The following is a 16,290-nucleotide window of genomic DNA, read 5'->3' as shown; positions in this document are numbered from 1 at the left end:
AAAAGAGAACTGGTTTTCACCTTTACATTTGGAGGCCTCCGCCCAGGAGAAAAACATCTGAGAAAATACGTTTTCATCGGAAAAGTTACTGCGTATTGCTGACAGATGGACTGACACAACTTGATAACAATGGACACTTCCTACCTCAATGTTATAGTGCAGTCTATAGAGCCGGAATGCTGATTAAAGTGTATAAAGTCACAATTTACACAGGAGCAAGTGCCTGTGCCTTTAAACGTAATCTGTCAGCAGGATTCTGCTATGGAATCTGAGGGCAGCAGGTGGTGGGGGTTACAGCACGGAATTCAGCGATGTGAAGAGGAATGCGGTGGATCATGGCACGGCCACTAACAAAAGGTTAATCCAGGCGAGAATAATACATACACACATACACACACATATATACATATATATATACACACACACCTTTCAATTTATTGCACCACATAACAGAAAAGCGCCCGCCTCTTCATGAAGGTGACGTTTAAAACCCGTAAGATTTAGTGATAAGTGTGTTAATAAAGTGTTCTTAAAACACAAGAATATACAAAAAAAAAAATACATATGAAATTTTTTATTTTTTTTTTTACACAGGACTGATTAAGGGTATGTGCACACGTAGGTGGGATGTCTGCGGATTTTTATGCACCTGTTTTTGTAAATCCGCAGGTAAACTGCACTGCGGATTACCTGCGGAATTACCGCGTCTTTTGTGCGGATTCCTATTAAGGAGCAGCGGAATCCGCACAAAGAATTGACAGGCTGCGGAATAAACAACGCAGCGTTTCCGCGCATTTTATTCTGCAGCATGTGCACTGCGGATTTTGTTTTCCATAGGTTTACATGGTACAGTACACTCATAGAAAACAGCTGCGAATCCGCAGCAAAATCCGCACCGTGTGCACATAGCCTAAAAGGTTTACACACCTACAGTATAAATATTAAATATTGTCAAGAGGTAGACAATGGTGTGTAGACTGAACTAATAAAATCAATACTACAGTTGTATTCGCTACATTCTATTCTCGGCTTCATTTTATCCCTCTGGAACAAGAGTAGATAATCTTAGGACCCAATATGATTCCTGATTAATTTCTGAAAACTATTTGTTCAGGAATTTGTTATTTGAATTATGGTCAGACGTAAATTCAGTTACATTTGGGCTCCATTATGAAGTGCCTTGATAAGCTTTGATTAATAATGCCATTATTGATGGTGTAGCTCAGCTTATTAATTCTACATTTAATGGATTGTATTGCTCTCCCTACATATTGAAGATTCAAGTCACATTACAATGGATACTGTATTTTTCAGACTTTAAGATGCAGCCCAAGTTTAGGGGAGAGTAAAATAGGCAAAGAAAAAATTTTAGTCCAAAATTAGCTTACGGCAGTGAGGCTACAGGAAAATGGCGGCACATGTGGAGAGTGAGATCTTGGCTTGTCATTGAGTAGAGATCTAAATCTTGCCAAGCACAGACACTGGCACCATCGTCCTCATGTCCACCGCCTGGAGATCAATGGCTCCTGCCTCGCACCGCTGGGACACATCTTCCCCCCAGCCCATAGTCCGCAGTATCGCCCCAATCCTGCTGCCGCCAGCTTCCTGCAGTGGCGACTCAAGACCTCGCTCCCCCGACGCCTCCCCGCAGTAAGCTGTATTCGGACCATAACGATGCACCCACATTTTCCTCCAAATTTGGGGGTGCATAGTATATGCCATATTTTTCGGACTATAAGGGTATGTGCACACGTTGCAGATTCCCTGCAGATCCGCAGCGGTTCTTTTTTTTCCCCCACACAGAAACGCTGCAGATCTGCAAGTGATTTACAGTACAATGTAAATTAATGGCAAAAATAAAATGCTGTGCTAATGATGCGGAAAAATCTGCACGGAAAACGCAGCAGATTCAAAAAAAAAGGACCATGTCAATTTTTTTTCACACGTCAGTGGCTCCGGTACGTGAGGTGACAGTTTCCTCACGTACCGGAGCCACTTACACATGTAGACACATTGAAATCAATGCATCTGTGCAGATGTAATTAATTTTTTGCAGACCGTGTCTCCGTGTGACAAACACGGAGACATGTCAGTGTTCGTGGGAGCGCATGGATTACATGGACCCATTAAAGTCAATGGGTCCGTGTAAAGCACGTACCGCACACGGACGTTGTCCGTGTGCAGTCCGTGTGCCGTGCAGGAGACAGAACTACTGTAAGCGCTGTCCCCCCCCCACATGGTGCTGAATCCGCGATTCATATCTACCTTGCTGCAGAGAAAATATGAATAATAGTGTTTAAAATAAATATCCACTTACCCCCTGGTTTAACCCATTGGTGGCAACACCCAAGATCCACCGCATTCCTCTTTCCTTCACTTGTTATGTCCTCTCTCCCTTTGGTGTGAGTACGGCAACCACAAATGGAGTATGCATCACTCCTTATGTAGTTGTGCCGCACACAACCTGATACGGCGAGCGACCAACCAACCCTCCTACACTCACGGTGTTCTAAAAAACAAGGGGTGATCCTTGTAGATCTCTAGGAATTCATTGCTGGAATCAGGGTCTCTGTCTCTACATTATGCTGCACTCAGATGAGGAAGCAAAACCATGCTGGCAGATTTGCTTTAAATTTTGTTTGGAGGAGCATTTAAATTTTTTTTTTCATTTTTTTGCCTTTAGCATCTAGAAAAAAATTATATATATATATATATATATATATATATATATATATATATATATATATATATATGTGTATATATGTGTATATATGTGTATATATGTGTATATATGTGTATATATGTGTATATATGTGTATATATGTGTATATATGTGTATATATGTGTATATATGTGTATATATGTGTATATATGTGTATATATGTGTATATATGTGTATATATGTGTATATATGTGTATATATATATATATATATATATATATATATATATTTTTTTTTTTTTATTTATTACACAGGTTCTTAAATGGATATTTGCAGTGAATTTGTGCCGATAAAAGAGAGTCATATCTGTGGAAATGATGCATTTAACGCATGCAGATTTTGCGGCAGGATGGCTGCAGCCAGATGCACCGTAGAAAAGGAGCCCAATACTTACACAAGAGAAATGCTAGAGGCTGGGAAGACTGTATTAACCGGCAATGTATAAAGAAGACTCACATAAAAACAAGACATGTGACAATAAGGTAATATACATGTATTTATTTACTATATATATTTATACATATATTTATAATTATATCACTATGACCTTATAGTACTTAAAATCCGTTACAGGATTAGTAATAGTCTTAAATCCACAAAGACAATATTAGTGCTGTGGAAGACCAGAGGGACGGGGTGCGGAGATATTTACATGTATCCTACATCAGACCTAGCAGGAGGAGGAAAGCGCTATATACAAAGAGAAAAGTGAGGCCCTGTATTTATAGTCACATATATAAGAACGTCTTCCCTTTGTTACCCAAGCAGTAGTAGGATTATTATTACTTTATTTATTATTTGGAGGCTTTTTTCTTCCCTCTTTTTAGATAACGGATAACGTAGGTTCACCTTTGACCACCAGTTCACCTATAGATATAATCCACCAATGAAGTTTATTGACATTGTTTGTGGTCCTTGAAACAAAGGATCGGGCATGTTGTAGTTTAATAGGCCCAGTCTTTTTTTCTGTGTGTGTGTGTGTGTGTGTGTGTGTGTGTGTTTTGGTTTTCACACTTATGACAAAATGTCCAAAGAATACTTGACAAACATACAGTTAAATGAATAGCTGGTTCTGCCTTCTTAGGTCAACAGGATCAAATCCTTTATCCCAGGCTCATTCTACAGGGTGCAACCTGGCGAGTTTAATTTTGGACAATCGTTACATTGTGCCAGAATGCAACGTGCTATTTCAATGAACCATTTCAGACAACAACGAGCAAAATTTGGAATACAGCTCTGGGATTGTCCAGAGAGGCTTTATTATCTTATTGGGGCATGAACATTTAGTTTTAGAAGGGGTTTTCCTAGTAGTGGTGACAACCCCTTAAATATTTTAACTAATGTCCATAAGGTCACTTTAGCATTCAGACCAGGGCTCGACATTACCACAATTGCCAACTAATTCATTAAGGTGACATGAATTTAAAATCACTTGCAGATGACCGCTGTGTTATCGTTGAGCCCCAACTTTAAAGAAATTCTCTTTAAATAGAATCTTTAATTCTCTCATTTCTTAATCCAACATTATGGTGATCGGAGCTTAATATTCCCTGCAGAGGTATGGATTTAAGAGACAACTTGCTGCCTTGCCTGTAGCCACCACTAGAGGGAGCTTGAGCTCATTACCGAGCGAAATGTATACAGTAAGCTCTTCAGCTCCCTCTAGTGGTGACTGCGGGCAGCCAGAATGGAGTCATTTATCAAGAAAATGGAACTAGGATTGCTATAATGATATAAGAAATGAATGAGCCCTGGATTTTGATCACTCACACACCATGATGTTTATAATGGTGGACATTAAGGTTATAAGTATGCATATGCTAACAAATGGAACCCACTGTGTCCTGCCGGCAAAATACTTTCCAGCCTTCCCTGAGAAAAAAAAAAAAAAAAGACTGGCATTATATGGCAGGATTTGTGACTGAAATGGATGAAGGAGGGAGGTGGATAACTCATTGCCTGGTTATAAGGCCTAGAAGCCATTCCTTTTGGCTTTTCAAAAAAAAAAAAAAAAGTTAAAGTGCTAGAAGCAAACCCGTCAAATGAACACATTTCTATAAGAACGACGCTACTTTTCAACATTAAATTTACAAGATAATATACAATATGTATCAAACAGCTGAGTTTTCAGCACAAAAATATATTTATATATATATATAACCCACTGTCACATTGAGAACGGCATGTTACTCGCAGAACACAATAAAAAGCTTTTTGTCGTTGAACGTGTTTTGCTGAGCAGTTATTGCACAAAAAGGCTGATTTCTCTACAGAACGGCTACTGATATAGTCCAAGACCGGTGGTTTTTTGTTGTTTTTTTTTTTTTTTTCCTTTTATCCTCTTGAGGTCAGAAAACAGCTTGCATATTCCACAAGTAATACAAGTTACAACATTGTCTAATTACCGTCATACACGTCAACCATTTTTGTCAGATCAGGTACTAGAAATGTACAACATATATGCACTCGATACAAAACTACATGAGACTTTCCTGCTAATTTCCCCCCCTCCTGTATTTATATTATGTAAACGCCATTGGAGCCCACAATATCAACCTGAAATGATTTTCCAATGGCCATAGAAAAAAAAAACCAAACACCTAAAAACAGGGGTTAGCGACAGCCTCTGGCTTTTTGTTGATGTGGCATCGAGGGCTGTCTGCCCAATGTCAGAAGGTCTCGTGCGTGCCCGGCAGGTATTGTGCACCTGTCCTATTATTACAAATAGGATGCATGCATGAGACGGCAGTCGATGCCATGGCAGCGGCACCTCCCAAAGTGAGAAGCGCTGCATGATCCCTTTAAATCCTATGTAAACCTTACAATACATTTTCATTTTAATCCAGAGTGAAGAACAAGTAGGTTTCTCAATGGGTTGGGATTACCGTAAAAAGTTGCTCAAGTTTAATGTCTACAGAAAACCTTTGTCTCCATGGCAACAGACTACACACAAAACACTGTGTAGTCTGATGTGGCAGCTATGATGCCATCCATCCCATAGTTCTTACTAACTTACATTTGATGGAAACATCTAGGTCTGCCCTGGAGCTGTACACACAAATTATGTGTTTCCATGGTATCGTCTTGCCAACATTCTAAAATGTAGGATTGTTTGTAGTCTGTTACCATGGAGACAATGGTCTGGTCTACACATTAAAGGGACTGTCAGCATAGAATGACTGTGCAAACCAAGAACCGGTGCTTAATGCACCCTACGTGTTGTCCAACATTTAAGCGCACCTTCCCACCTACTTTACTTGACAATTCTGGCATTATAGAGAGATGAAAGAAAGTAAAGAAAAATAGATGGAAGGAGGTGGGAAGATGCACTTAATGACTGGCCTTGCCATGATGCACAGAGCGTCTGTGCTTGGTTTGAACAGTTATTCTGTGCTACCAGACTCACATTGTGTCTCCATGGTAACAGACTACAAAAACTGTGTAGTCTGGTCCATCAGTTATAGCCCTTTTTCTTACTTTACCATCTTGAATTTGGTACTTCAGCGAGCCTACATTAGTCCGTCCAGGAGCTGTAGACAAACTAAATGTTTATTCTCTACAGCAGACCTTTGTGTCTCCATGGTAACAGACTACAAAGCAAACGCTGAGTAGTCAGATCCTGCAGTCACATTGCCATCCAACCTCTTGTGCTTAAAGGGAGTCTGTCAGCACAGACTGAGTGCTCACACCAAGTACAGGAGCTCAGGGCACCCTTGGTGTGGCCAAACATTTAAGTGCACCTTCCCACCTAATTTTTCCCCCCTCTAACCCCACCAGACCTTACTGACAGCTCTGGCTTTATATAGCCACTGAATGATGGAGATCGACATGAAACAAATAGGTGGAAAGTCACACAATTTTGGCCATGCAAAGAGTGTACAGAGCACCTGTGGTTGGTCTGAACAGTCATTCTGTGCGGACAAGACTCTTTAATAACTTACATTGGAGAGCAAGATGACAATCTGGAAACAAAACAGGACTGGCCGAGTTCAGTAGACACAAAGGGGTAAGAAATCTTTGCATACACGCTTCATTTTTGATGCATAAAACAAGGTTACGGGAGAGGATGGTTTATGAGATCTCGCCTTGGACGTCCGCAGCCGTTTCACGACAGTACTGACGTTTGCTAGCGATATGTGCTCTTTTCGTAGACTGGAGGGAGAGACGGATAATTACAACATTCATCGGAACGTACAGTTACAGCTTCACCCAATAATCTGGTCTGAAAATAGATAGAGCTACCGAAAAAAAAAAAGTAACTATGGTTAAATATTAACAAAAATACAAATATATTAAAAGGGTATATATTAGTAAGCTGCGGTATACGGAGTCTCTCTCTTCTGTACAGGGAGGGGGGTAGGCTGAAGAGATATTAGTCGCTAGGTTTATGTTCATATTTACTCGAAGGCCCAAATTTCAATGTCTTGAACAATGAAATCCTCTTTCTTAGAAAGCATATCGTTATCAAACGTTTTACATGAGTGACTTCTCCCGTGGTAAAGATCTCCGTCCAGCCACAGGGCAAATTCCCCCCTGCATAAAAGAAGAAAAAAAAAAAAAAAGTCATGGCTGAGTGACAGAAGTAAATGCAGAAATTACAGCATTAATATATCCAGATTTGGCAGAGCCAAAACTTGTCTTCGGGGCGTCCATTATTGTAAAACCTTGACTAAGCTAGAGGACCATTTCCACCAGACCTCAGGGACCCCCACCGATCCCAAGAATGTACAGATTGCAGCTCTTTGAAGGCTTTTCCTTCTGCATCACAAAATGGTCAACCAACACTCATGGTCCAAGTACGGACAACAATGTGTAGACCAACCGCGGGTCTCCAGGACTGAACAAAAGCCTCAGACATATCGAGTTTGGGTTGGGAGACCCACGGCCGGTGATCGAATCGGCAATGTCAGACTTGGGATAACCAGCCCCTGAAGACAGATTTTCATGCTTAGTGATGCTCTGACACAAGAATTATATCCGCAAATGATCTATGTTTTTCTTCTACAAAGTTCTTTATAAGGAACTTTCCAGCTAATAAGCAAATTTACAGTGGTTGTAGCCATCCGTTCAGCAGCCATTATTAGCTTCCCCTGGGGCGTCACATGCATTGCTCAGCTATCCCGCTCTCCTCAATTACATCTGCCTGGATATGCATCTACTCCCACCGGAATAGATGTAGTAAGATAAGTCATATTTTTTACCTACAGTCTAAAATAAATATGTATATAGGTAAAAATTGCTAACTACAAAGAAACAAAGCTAGAAGGAGAAGAAAAGAATACAATGACGCATTTATCTACGGTACATAACCAAAGGCAAGTTCTATACTTCGAAGAGCTCAGCAACAGAAGGAACGTCTGGGCTGCAACGCAGCGATTAAATGCAACAGTCATCAATGGACAGTGGCACTTAAGGGGTTAACAGAAGCGACTGGCACCAGTGTCAATTACTGCTGTCAGAGGCCAATAAAGACCATGTAACTCAGCCGTTGAAGCGCCAGACCGGCGCGAAACGGCCGTCGTTCTGCTCCCGCATTCTCATGTACAGACACCCCCGTGCCGTGAAGATTTTTAATCAATAAAGGTACCTGCTTAGAAGATCGGTGAGTGCTGCAGTTTTCTTGTTCTCATATTTTAATATGAAGGACCGCTTTAACTTATTTTACAGTCAGCACAAGTCGGGTGTAAGACCTGAGCCCTAATGTGAAAACCTTTCAGGTTCTTTTACACTGAATTCTGGCACTTGTTCGTTGTTTCCCCTAGTGGCTTATGTCCGAAGTCCCCGCGAAAATGGATGCAGGTGTATGCAAAGACGGGCTGAGCATCATATACGCCTACTGGAAGTGGACACTCAGATGCAGTCTACTACGTCTGAGTGTCCGCTTCCGGTTGGCGTACACACCTGAAAACGATGGACGACCGAGCACACATTGGCTCTGTCAGCACTATTATAGTCTATGGTCACGTCGGCGAATAAGCCAGAATCCCCGTGTGTGCGTGTGAGCGAGCATACGTGCTTAAAAATAAGCCCCAACAATGAAGCGGTGACTAAACGCAATGTCAAAGCACCGTAACTGATAACCAATAAGAAAAACTGTCATTTACCCTCCTCCGCCAAATGCTAAAGCGTCCATATCTCCTTTAATGAAGAACATGTTATCACCTGTCCATTTAAAGACCTATAAAGATAGACAAAAAACAAGAAAGAGAATTCAAGTTAATAAAAAACCTCTGCACTGAAATGCCAGTCACCACATCATGTGAATGACCGATGCCACGGGGCGCAGACTTTCATTAAACCTGGTATGGCATTACTTCATAATTATAGTACTTGTCACTGGAATTACGTGCAGACACGAAAGACGACCCCTTGGGCGACCACAGAACCAGACATTAGACATGATCACAGGGTAGGCTTTAATGAAAGCAATGACGTTATGGCGGAGAGGTCGGCCCCAAACACTTCCTCTCCTATAAAAAGTGTTCTGTGAATGATCTTATAGTAAGAAATGGGATTACTATAAAACTATCAGGGGAGAAGATATAATGCTGCAATATTACTGACTTGTGGAAGCCTCCGCTGCTCCAGTCGTCCCCGGCTGCTCTTCATTTGCCATCATGAAGCCATAATGTGCAGTGCTAGCAAATCACCGACCTCAGTGATGCCCACAGGGAATCTCCTGTTATGGCGGCAAGTCAGGTAATTTTGCTAGGCTCACCTCGTTGCTATAACCTGGCGATAGGCCATTCCTTCCCACTAGTCTACATTATTTTACATATTGCGAAAGAACGCCAAACATAAAAAAAATGATTGGAAGCCAGAAATGCAGACTGAACATTTCCAGAGCGGGAGTCCCCTGAATATCACAGTACATCTAGACGAGCCATGACCAACAGCGGCTGATGAAGACTCATGATGGAGACATATTGGCTGGATACACAACCACCAGCTCCATGACGGGCCATGACCAACTGCGGCCGATGAAGAGTCATGATGGAGACATATTGGCTGGATACACAACCACCAGCTCCATGACGGGCCATGACCAACTGCGGCCGATGAAGAGTCATGATGGAGACATATTGGCTGGATACACAACCACCAGCTCCATGACGGGCCATGACCAATGGCAGCTGATGAAGACTTATGATGGAGACATATTGGCTGGATACACAACCACCAGCTCCATGATGGACCATGACCAATGGCAGCTGATGAAGACTCATGATGGAGACATATTGGCTGGATACACAACCACCAGCTCCATGATGGACCATGACCAATGGCAGCTGATGAAGACTCATGATGGAGACATATTGGCTGGATACACAACCACCAGCTCCATGATGGGCCATGACCAATGGCAGCTGATGAAGAGTCATGATGGAGACATATTGGCTGGATACACAACCACCAGCTCCATGACGGGCCATGACCAACTGCGGCCGATGAAGAGTCATGATGGAGACATATTGGCTGGATACACAACCACCAGCTCCATGATGGGCCATGGAGTACCGCACACACACGCTGCCCTTGGTCTGACTAGGATCTCCCAATGTAGATAGGTATTGCACAGCTGTTTAGGTGGGTGGGCTGAAGTATTAACTACCTGCTAATGCCATTTCTGAGAACTACCTGCTAATGCCATTTCTGAGGCCATTACCCATGTTTTGGGAGTAATGTCAGCGGTCTTGTTACCATCTATATTTTCACTGTGTAGTGGGACAGAGTAATATTGGCAGAGTAATAAAATAATCTTAAGATATCATCATAGCCATCCTGTCTCTTTGCATAGGAGTTGTGGTACAGTATAGGTCTGATAATTACATAACCAAGATTTATTTGATCAATCCCCCGCTTTTTATCACAATCCCGATAGGGTTAACTTGACGCAATTAGCCGTTATAATTTATGGCCACCGGTAAGACCGGTAATAAACGCAGGTGTCCAAGAGGAGGAGACTTCCAACTGTGTATTGGATGTTGAGCGGCTGATTTTTATTTATGCGTGTAGTGGTTGCTAAGGTGATCGTCGCGTGAGGTGAGCGTCTGCTCAAAGTGACATGAATGTAACTTCCGGACTGCAAACCGGATGTGAAGCGGCCATTACTTACACTACACGCTAGGGACGCATTAGCGGTCACTATGGTGATGGTGACGTATTGTGACCTCCGGAAAGTGAACCGGAAGTGTAGCAGCCATTTTGTAATACACGTGTAGTGGGAGCTATGGCGTGTGAGAGTGGCGGTATTTGAATGGGTGAGTCACTATGATTGGACACCGAGTCATAATAGTGTGGGCATGCCTATATAAGTAATTAAAGGGGGCGTGGAGACATACTACATTCAGCTCAAGTAGTATCAGGACAGAACCCTAGTCCCCCATGAAAGAGCTTTTGTTCCCTATTTGAGTGTACAGGTCCCCTGAGGAGTCGTGGTGAAGACAAAACGCGTCGGGACGCACAGGGACAAATAGGGCTATGTGTATAAGGGTCAGATGTGGACTGCCCTTGTAAGGGCGGGAGTTTGGGGATCAGGGCCATGTTAGCCTATACAGGGCATACTAGGTCTAAAAGTGATCCACTCCCTCCATGGAGCCTGGTTGTCTGGGAATTAAGAGGAGATGATCGGTACCTGTTCGGCTGATGGGTGAGATCCTTCCTTTTTTTTTCTCCTGACTTATTGGCATAGGTGATAACACATGCAATCAGGCTAAGAAGTCTACATATAGACGGTGTTTGCATCCCTTTAACAAGTGCATTGTGTATGATGCCGGGATTGATTAGTTCACGGTCTATCTACTAACTTTTTTGATTGGGCATTCTATCTAATCAGAATTGGTTTTCTTGTGTACTTTTAGGGACTCTGATTTATGAGAGTTGTTATATCCCTATGATGAGTCGGTCCGGATGGACGTTCTAACTGATTAAGTGTGATTTTAATATGTACCATATCACGTCTTTATAATTTTTGTTTGTCGGGGTAGTTTTAAAGAAATATACTATTAAAAGTTATATTTTATTTTTTTTTCTCTTTGCTGTATCTTGCTCTGAAGTATGACAGCAGGTTACATTAGTAATCTAATATATAATTGCCTAGAATACTACTTCCTGCAATTTGTGCCAACTTCCGTGGCTTTGTACGGAGCTAATGTCCGGAGCTAATGTCCGGAGCTAATGTCCGGAGCTAATGTCCGGAGATAAGTGACGTCAACAGTGTCCAGTGTCTGATTGGTTGCCGCCTGCTGCGAGCGACCAATCAGAAACGTGCCGTACTGTGACACACTCCGCCCGCCATTTTGGTGTGATTTTTGAATTTTTACCTCACAGCAAGTTTCTACTGCGTGGAGGCGGGCCCAGTGACGTTGCTCTTCAAGCTCCTGCCGAATTTCGTCAAAAAAATGATAATACCATTTACCAAAACTATATATATTTAGTTGTGAAGTGGTTCAGTGACATTTTCACACCAATTTTGAACTTTTGTTTGGTGTTTTCTCCATATACTGCCTATTATTTTTGTTCTTTCTTACTATTATTTATTAATTGTATTATTCTTACATTTGAATAAATAAAGTATATATGGATTCTAGACTCCCGATTCTTTAGAATCGGGCTGCCATCTAGTAGAACATAACTTTCGGCACTCCAAATTGCAGAAAAAGATATTTTATATGAAGATTTTAATTACAGACAGTAAGCCCAAAGTTTCGGCCTGTATGTGGCCCTTTTTCAAAAGGTAAGTCTATGAAAAATGTAAAACAAAAAAAAAAAAAAAAAAATCCCGGAAACAAAAATACGAAAATAACATCACACATAATGAAGCCAAGTACAGCAGTTAGCAAATAGAATATGAAGATTGCTAGTATCAGGTCAAAAAATATACACAAACTTACATATGGTGCAACAACGAACCCCAACCCCCCGTTTTCCTACTTTCTCATTTTTATTTATTTTATCATTTATTTTCCAAGTTTTCATTGCTCTGTGTTATTCCCTTTTTTTTTTTATCCTCTCGCTAAATAATGTAAAACATTTCCTTTTGCCAGTCCATGGTCCTGTTCCTCTAGATAGTTTAATCCTCACGGTTGTATAATGTATGGTCCTTTTCGTTGTCACTGTGAGCTTGAATTATTGCCATGACTATTTTTTAGAATCAATTTTCTCGTATCTTGTACACTGAGGTTTCTGCTCTTTATTATATATAGAGCTGCCTATGTGCGAACTCTCCATAGTGGAGCCAACCGCACAAACAATAGTGCCGCCATCTCACCTTCGTTGTTGCACCATATGTAAATTTCTGTACATATTTCCCGTGTTTTCTGATCTGATACTAGCAATCACCATATTCTATTTGCTAACAACTGTATTTAGCTTCATTATGTTTGATGTTATTTTCCCCATTTTTGTTTATTTTTCTTTTTTTCATGATTCCCACTTACCTTGAAAAGGGCCACATACGGGCCGAAATGTTGGGCTTAATGTCTGTAATTCAAGTCTTCATATAAAATATCATTTTCTGCAATTTGAAGTGCCGAAGTTTATGTCCTATTAGTATCTCCCAATAACTTTCATTGCTCCACAGACACAAAGTGCAAACTAGCACAACCCTAGATAAAGAGGTATTCCCATCTGAAGATTACAATGACCACAGAAAAAGAAGAAAAACTCACCTTAAATTCAGGGCAGAAAGTGAACAAGAACGTTTCCCCGGTGCCATAGAAACAATCGCTTATTTTAAATGGTTCAGAGGCCAAAGCCCCAAAAATCTGAAAATGAACATCAAAGCCATTGTTTTGGGTTTTTTGAAGAAAAGGTGTAAACAATTAATTGCAATCCTTTATTATCATTTCTCGTCACAGTAAATGGTGAGTGGTGACATCTATACGAGTATTGGACAGACGTGATAATCTGATGTTCAGTCTCAATGTTCAGGCAAAAAGCCAAATGTGAAAACTCGGATGGATCATAAACATTTCATAATTTAATTTTATAGTTTACTCTTTTACACATTCTTTCTATTGAGTCACTAATTGCCGGCATAATTAAGGAAATTTTAATGATATCTAGTCAACATCCTCTGTAAATTAATTAATGCGGAGGATGACTAGATCATTTAATAAGGAGTTTAACTACGAAAGTCACAAATTTTGCAAATACAGGGGTCAAATTGAAAGTGTTCTGATAGAAAATACTTTAAGTTCCTAAAAAAAAATAATTTTTGCGACTTTAGGCCTGTTCCTCCAAAATGGGCAACATGGGTCGTTTGGAAAACACCAATTTCTTAAAGACTTTCGCCACTTTAGAGGCAATGACGCTTACACCAGACACGTACTGCAATCTCTGAGTAAAGTAACATTTCTGGAAATCACCAGTTGTGAGATGCGCCCAATTCATTAAGTGCTGTACGGGGCTTAATAAATTAGGCGAATCTTACTCCTGCACGCCCATCATTAAGTCATACGAAGGCCGTTCTTAATGTTTCAGATCTTTAGAAAGCTGGATGCTTCTGTTCCGCAACAAGAGGAACATTTAGCGTGTGCCAATACAATGGCTTTTTTAGGCCATGTTCATGTGAGCCGAAGAACTGTCTGTTTTCTGCTGCGTTTTCCCCCAGGTGTCAGTCAATGGTGGCTGTAGCACATCCCCGGGACTGACTGACAACCGGCCCTAATGCCAAGCTGTTGTCAGTCAGGGCCGGGGCGCGGTTACAGCCGGCATTCTCTATACATAGAGTGGTGACAAACTGCACCGATGCCGCCACCATGACCAAAAGCCAAATTCGGCCAGGAGGAATAAAGTTACATTTCCTCCTGGCAGTGGGGCTCTCGGTGTCGGCGCTGCATGGTGCAAGAACGCAATTAACCATCAGATTAACCCCATAATTGCATATGTTAATAGCATTATTTTACATGACCGTTTCCCTTTAAGGTCACAGTTCACAGTAAAGATGGGTCAGAAATTCGCACTTTTAACAACTTTAAAATTGTGTGCATTGATGGGAGTATTGGTTCCCACAAGTACAAATTTAAAGGGGTGACCCCATGTACAATATTTAGCATCTATGCACAAGACAGCTGTTTCCTCACGGTAAACAGAGGCGTATTGCACATGCGTGACCACATCTTTTTCCCTTCCTGGGGGAGCAGGAATTACATTTGTGAAGTGAAAAACGCTAGTCAGGCATGGGACCTAGCACTCCATTCACAAGGAACTTCTGTTATGTTCCTAGCGTGTGAAACCTTACTGATCACGCCTCTATCCTGTGGACAGGGTGATAAATGTAGTTGGTGGGACTGCATCTACATAAAACAATGACTGCACCACAACCAGTGTCCCCACAATTAAACACACTAGACTGACCTGAGCATCGCTGTCCTTAATCACCAGGAGCACAGGAGTGTCCAACCCCAGCATGGTCCTGTACAGAGTCTTCAGGCTCATCCCATGCTTTGCAGTACTGTACACAAGCGTCCACGGATAGCCGATCGTCCGAGGAGGAAGGTGCTTCGTCAGCTGTTGGAGTTAAATACAGAGTCCGGATTATAAACAGGCAATAGTCTAGTCTAGGGCTACGAGCGGCACGAGAACGCACATCACAGCCAATAATGGTGGCCATCTCATAGTCCTCCTGGCAATAGGTAGAAAGCCGTCCCTCCACTTTCATCATTAGTCATAACTGGTAGAGAAACGTGGTTTGGCCACAAGTCACAGTACACCTCTGGCCTGAGACACCTCTGCTTTATTTGCATCAGAATATCCTAGCGATATGCTGTGATGTTACAGGATACAAATACACCAAATGAGTCTTAAAAGTATTTTTCGGACTATAAGACCCGCTGCTCGGCAGATACCGCTCCCCACCACAGCCAGAACATCTGGACTATAAAAGACGCAGACCCCCATTTTCCTTCACATTTTTGGAGGAAAAAAGTGCGTCTTATAGTCCAAACAATACGGTAATCAATGAGGTCTCATAGCCTCACGCTCCTCAGAGGAAATACTTCTTATTTCCCCCTAGGCAGGGGGCCAACGATGGACACGGGATTTGTCGGCCGGCTGCTCCGACTGACAAATGCCCTTTTTCTAAGTGACATCACATGGTTGTGTCACTGTGAGCACAATGTAAATGCAGCATGGTTATCAGCACAGACCATACGGGCAGCAGCGCGCTCGATAGTCTGTCCTGGATCAATCAATAGCACCTTCTCTATCTGATCCACTTGCAGGAGCTGGCTGGGGTCGCTGAGGTTGGGTCTGAACACTTCAGGCTCCAGGTCCGTCTTGATGCTTGTAGTTTGCTTGGAGTTCACGTCCTCTCTTGTTGTAATCTTTGGAAGAGATTAAGAGACAAAATCAATGAAATGTGCGCGGAGACCGTCCACCGGAGAGGGAGGGATCAGCCGGTGCATTTCAGAGCCATTGCCATGAGCCTGTACTCTGCCGCTCCCCCAAATGTCATACATTGCCCTGCTCCCCCAACTAGAGGGTCAACAAATGTAGTTACCTGCTCTTCCTAGGAGTGAATCTGTACATTGTGGTACTACCAATGCCCCATCTTCCCTCTGTCC

General features: G+C 42.0%; 1 protein-coding gene across 6 annotated transcripts in view; it reads right to left on the bottom strand.

The window, feature by feature from the left end:
* Window positions 1-5,011: 5,011 nt before the first annotated feature.
* The window catches only part of OXR1 (oxidation resistance 1), a 556,560-nt gene continuing 545,281 nt past the window's right edge, over window positions 5,012-16,290 (bottom strand). For all 6 annotated transcript variants that reach the window (XM_069731767.1, XM_069731768.1, XM_069731769.1 and 3 more), the window contains 5 exons: window positions 15,925-16,050; window positions 15,083-15,235; window positions 13,393-13,488; window positions 8,827-8,900; window positions 5,012-7,255 (listed from right to left, as the gene is read on the bottom strand). In XM_069731767.1, the coding sequence (XP_069587868.1) occupies window positions 7,120-7,255; window positions 8,827-8,900; window positions 13,393-13,488; window positions 15,083-15,235; window positions 15,925-16,050 (585 nt within the window). In that variant the 3' untranslated portion in view covers window positions 5,012-7,119. The remainder of the gene's footprint in view (window positions 7,256-8,826; window positions 8,901-13,392; window positions 13,489-15,082; window positions 15,236-15,924; window positions 16,051-16,290) is intronic.

Source organism: Ranitomeya imitator, chromosome 6 (genome assembly GCF_032444005.1).
Source record: "Ranitomeya imitator isolate aRanImi1 chromosome 6, aRanImi1.pri, whole genome shotgun sequence".
NCBI classification, from domain to species: domain Eukaryota; kingdom Metazoa; phylum Chordata; class Amphibia; order Anura; family Dendrobatidae; genus Ranitomeya; species Ranitomeya imitator.
Note: the sequence above shows the minus strand (reverse complement) of the source record. Positions and strands in the feature narration are given on the sequence as shown.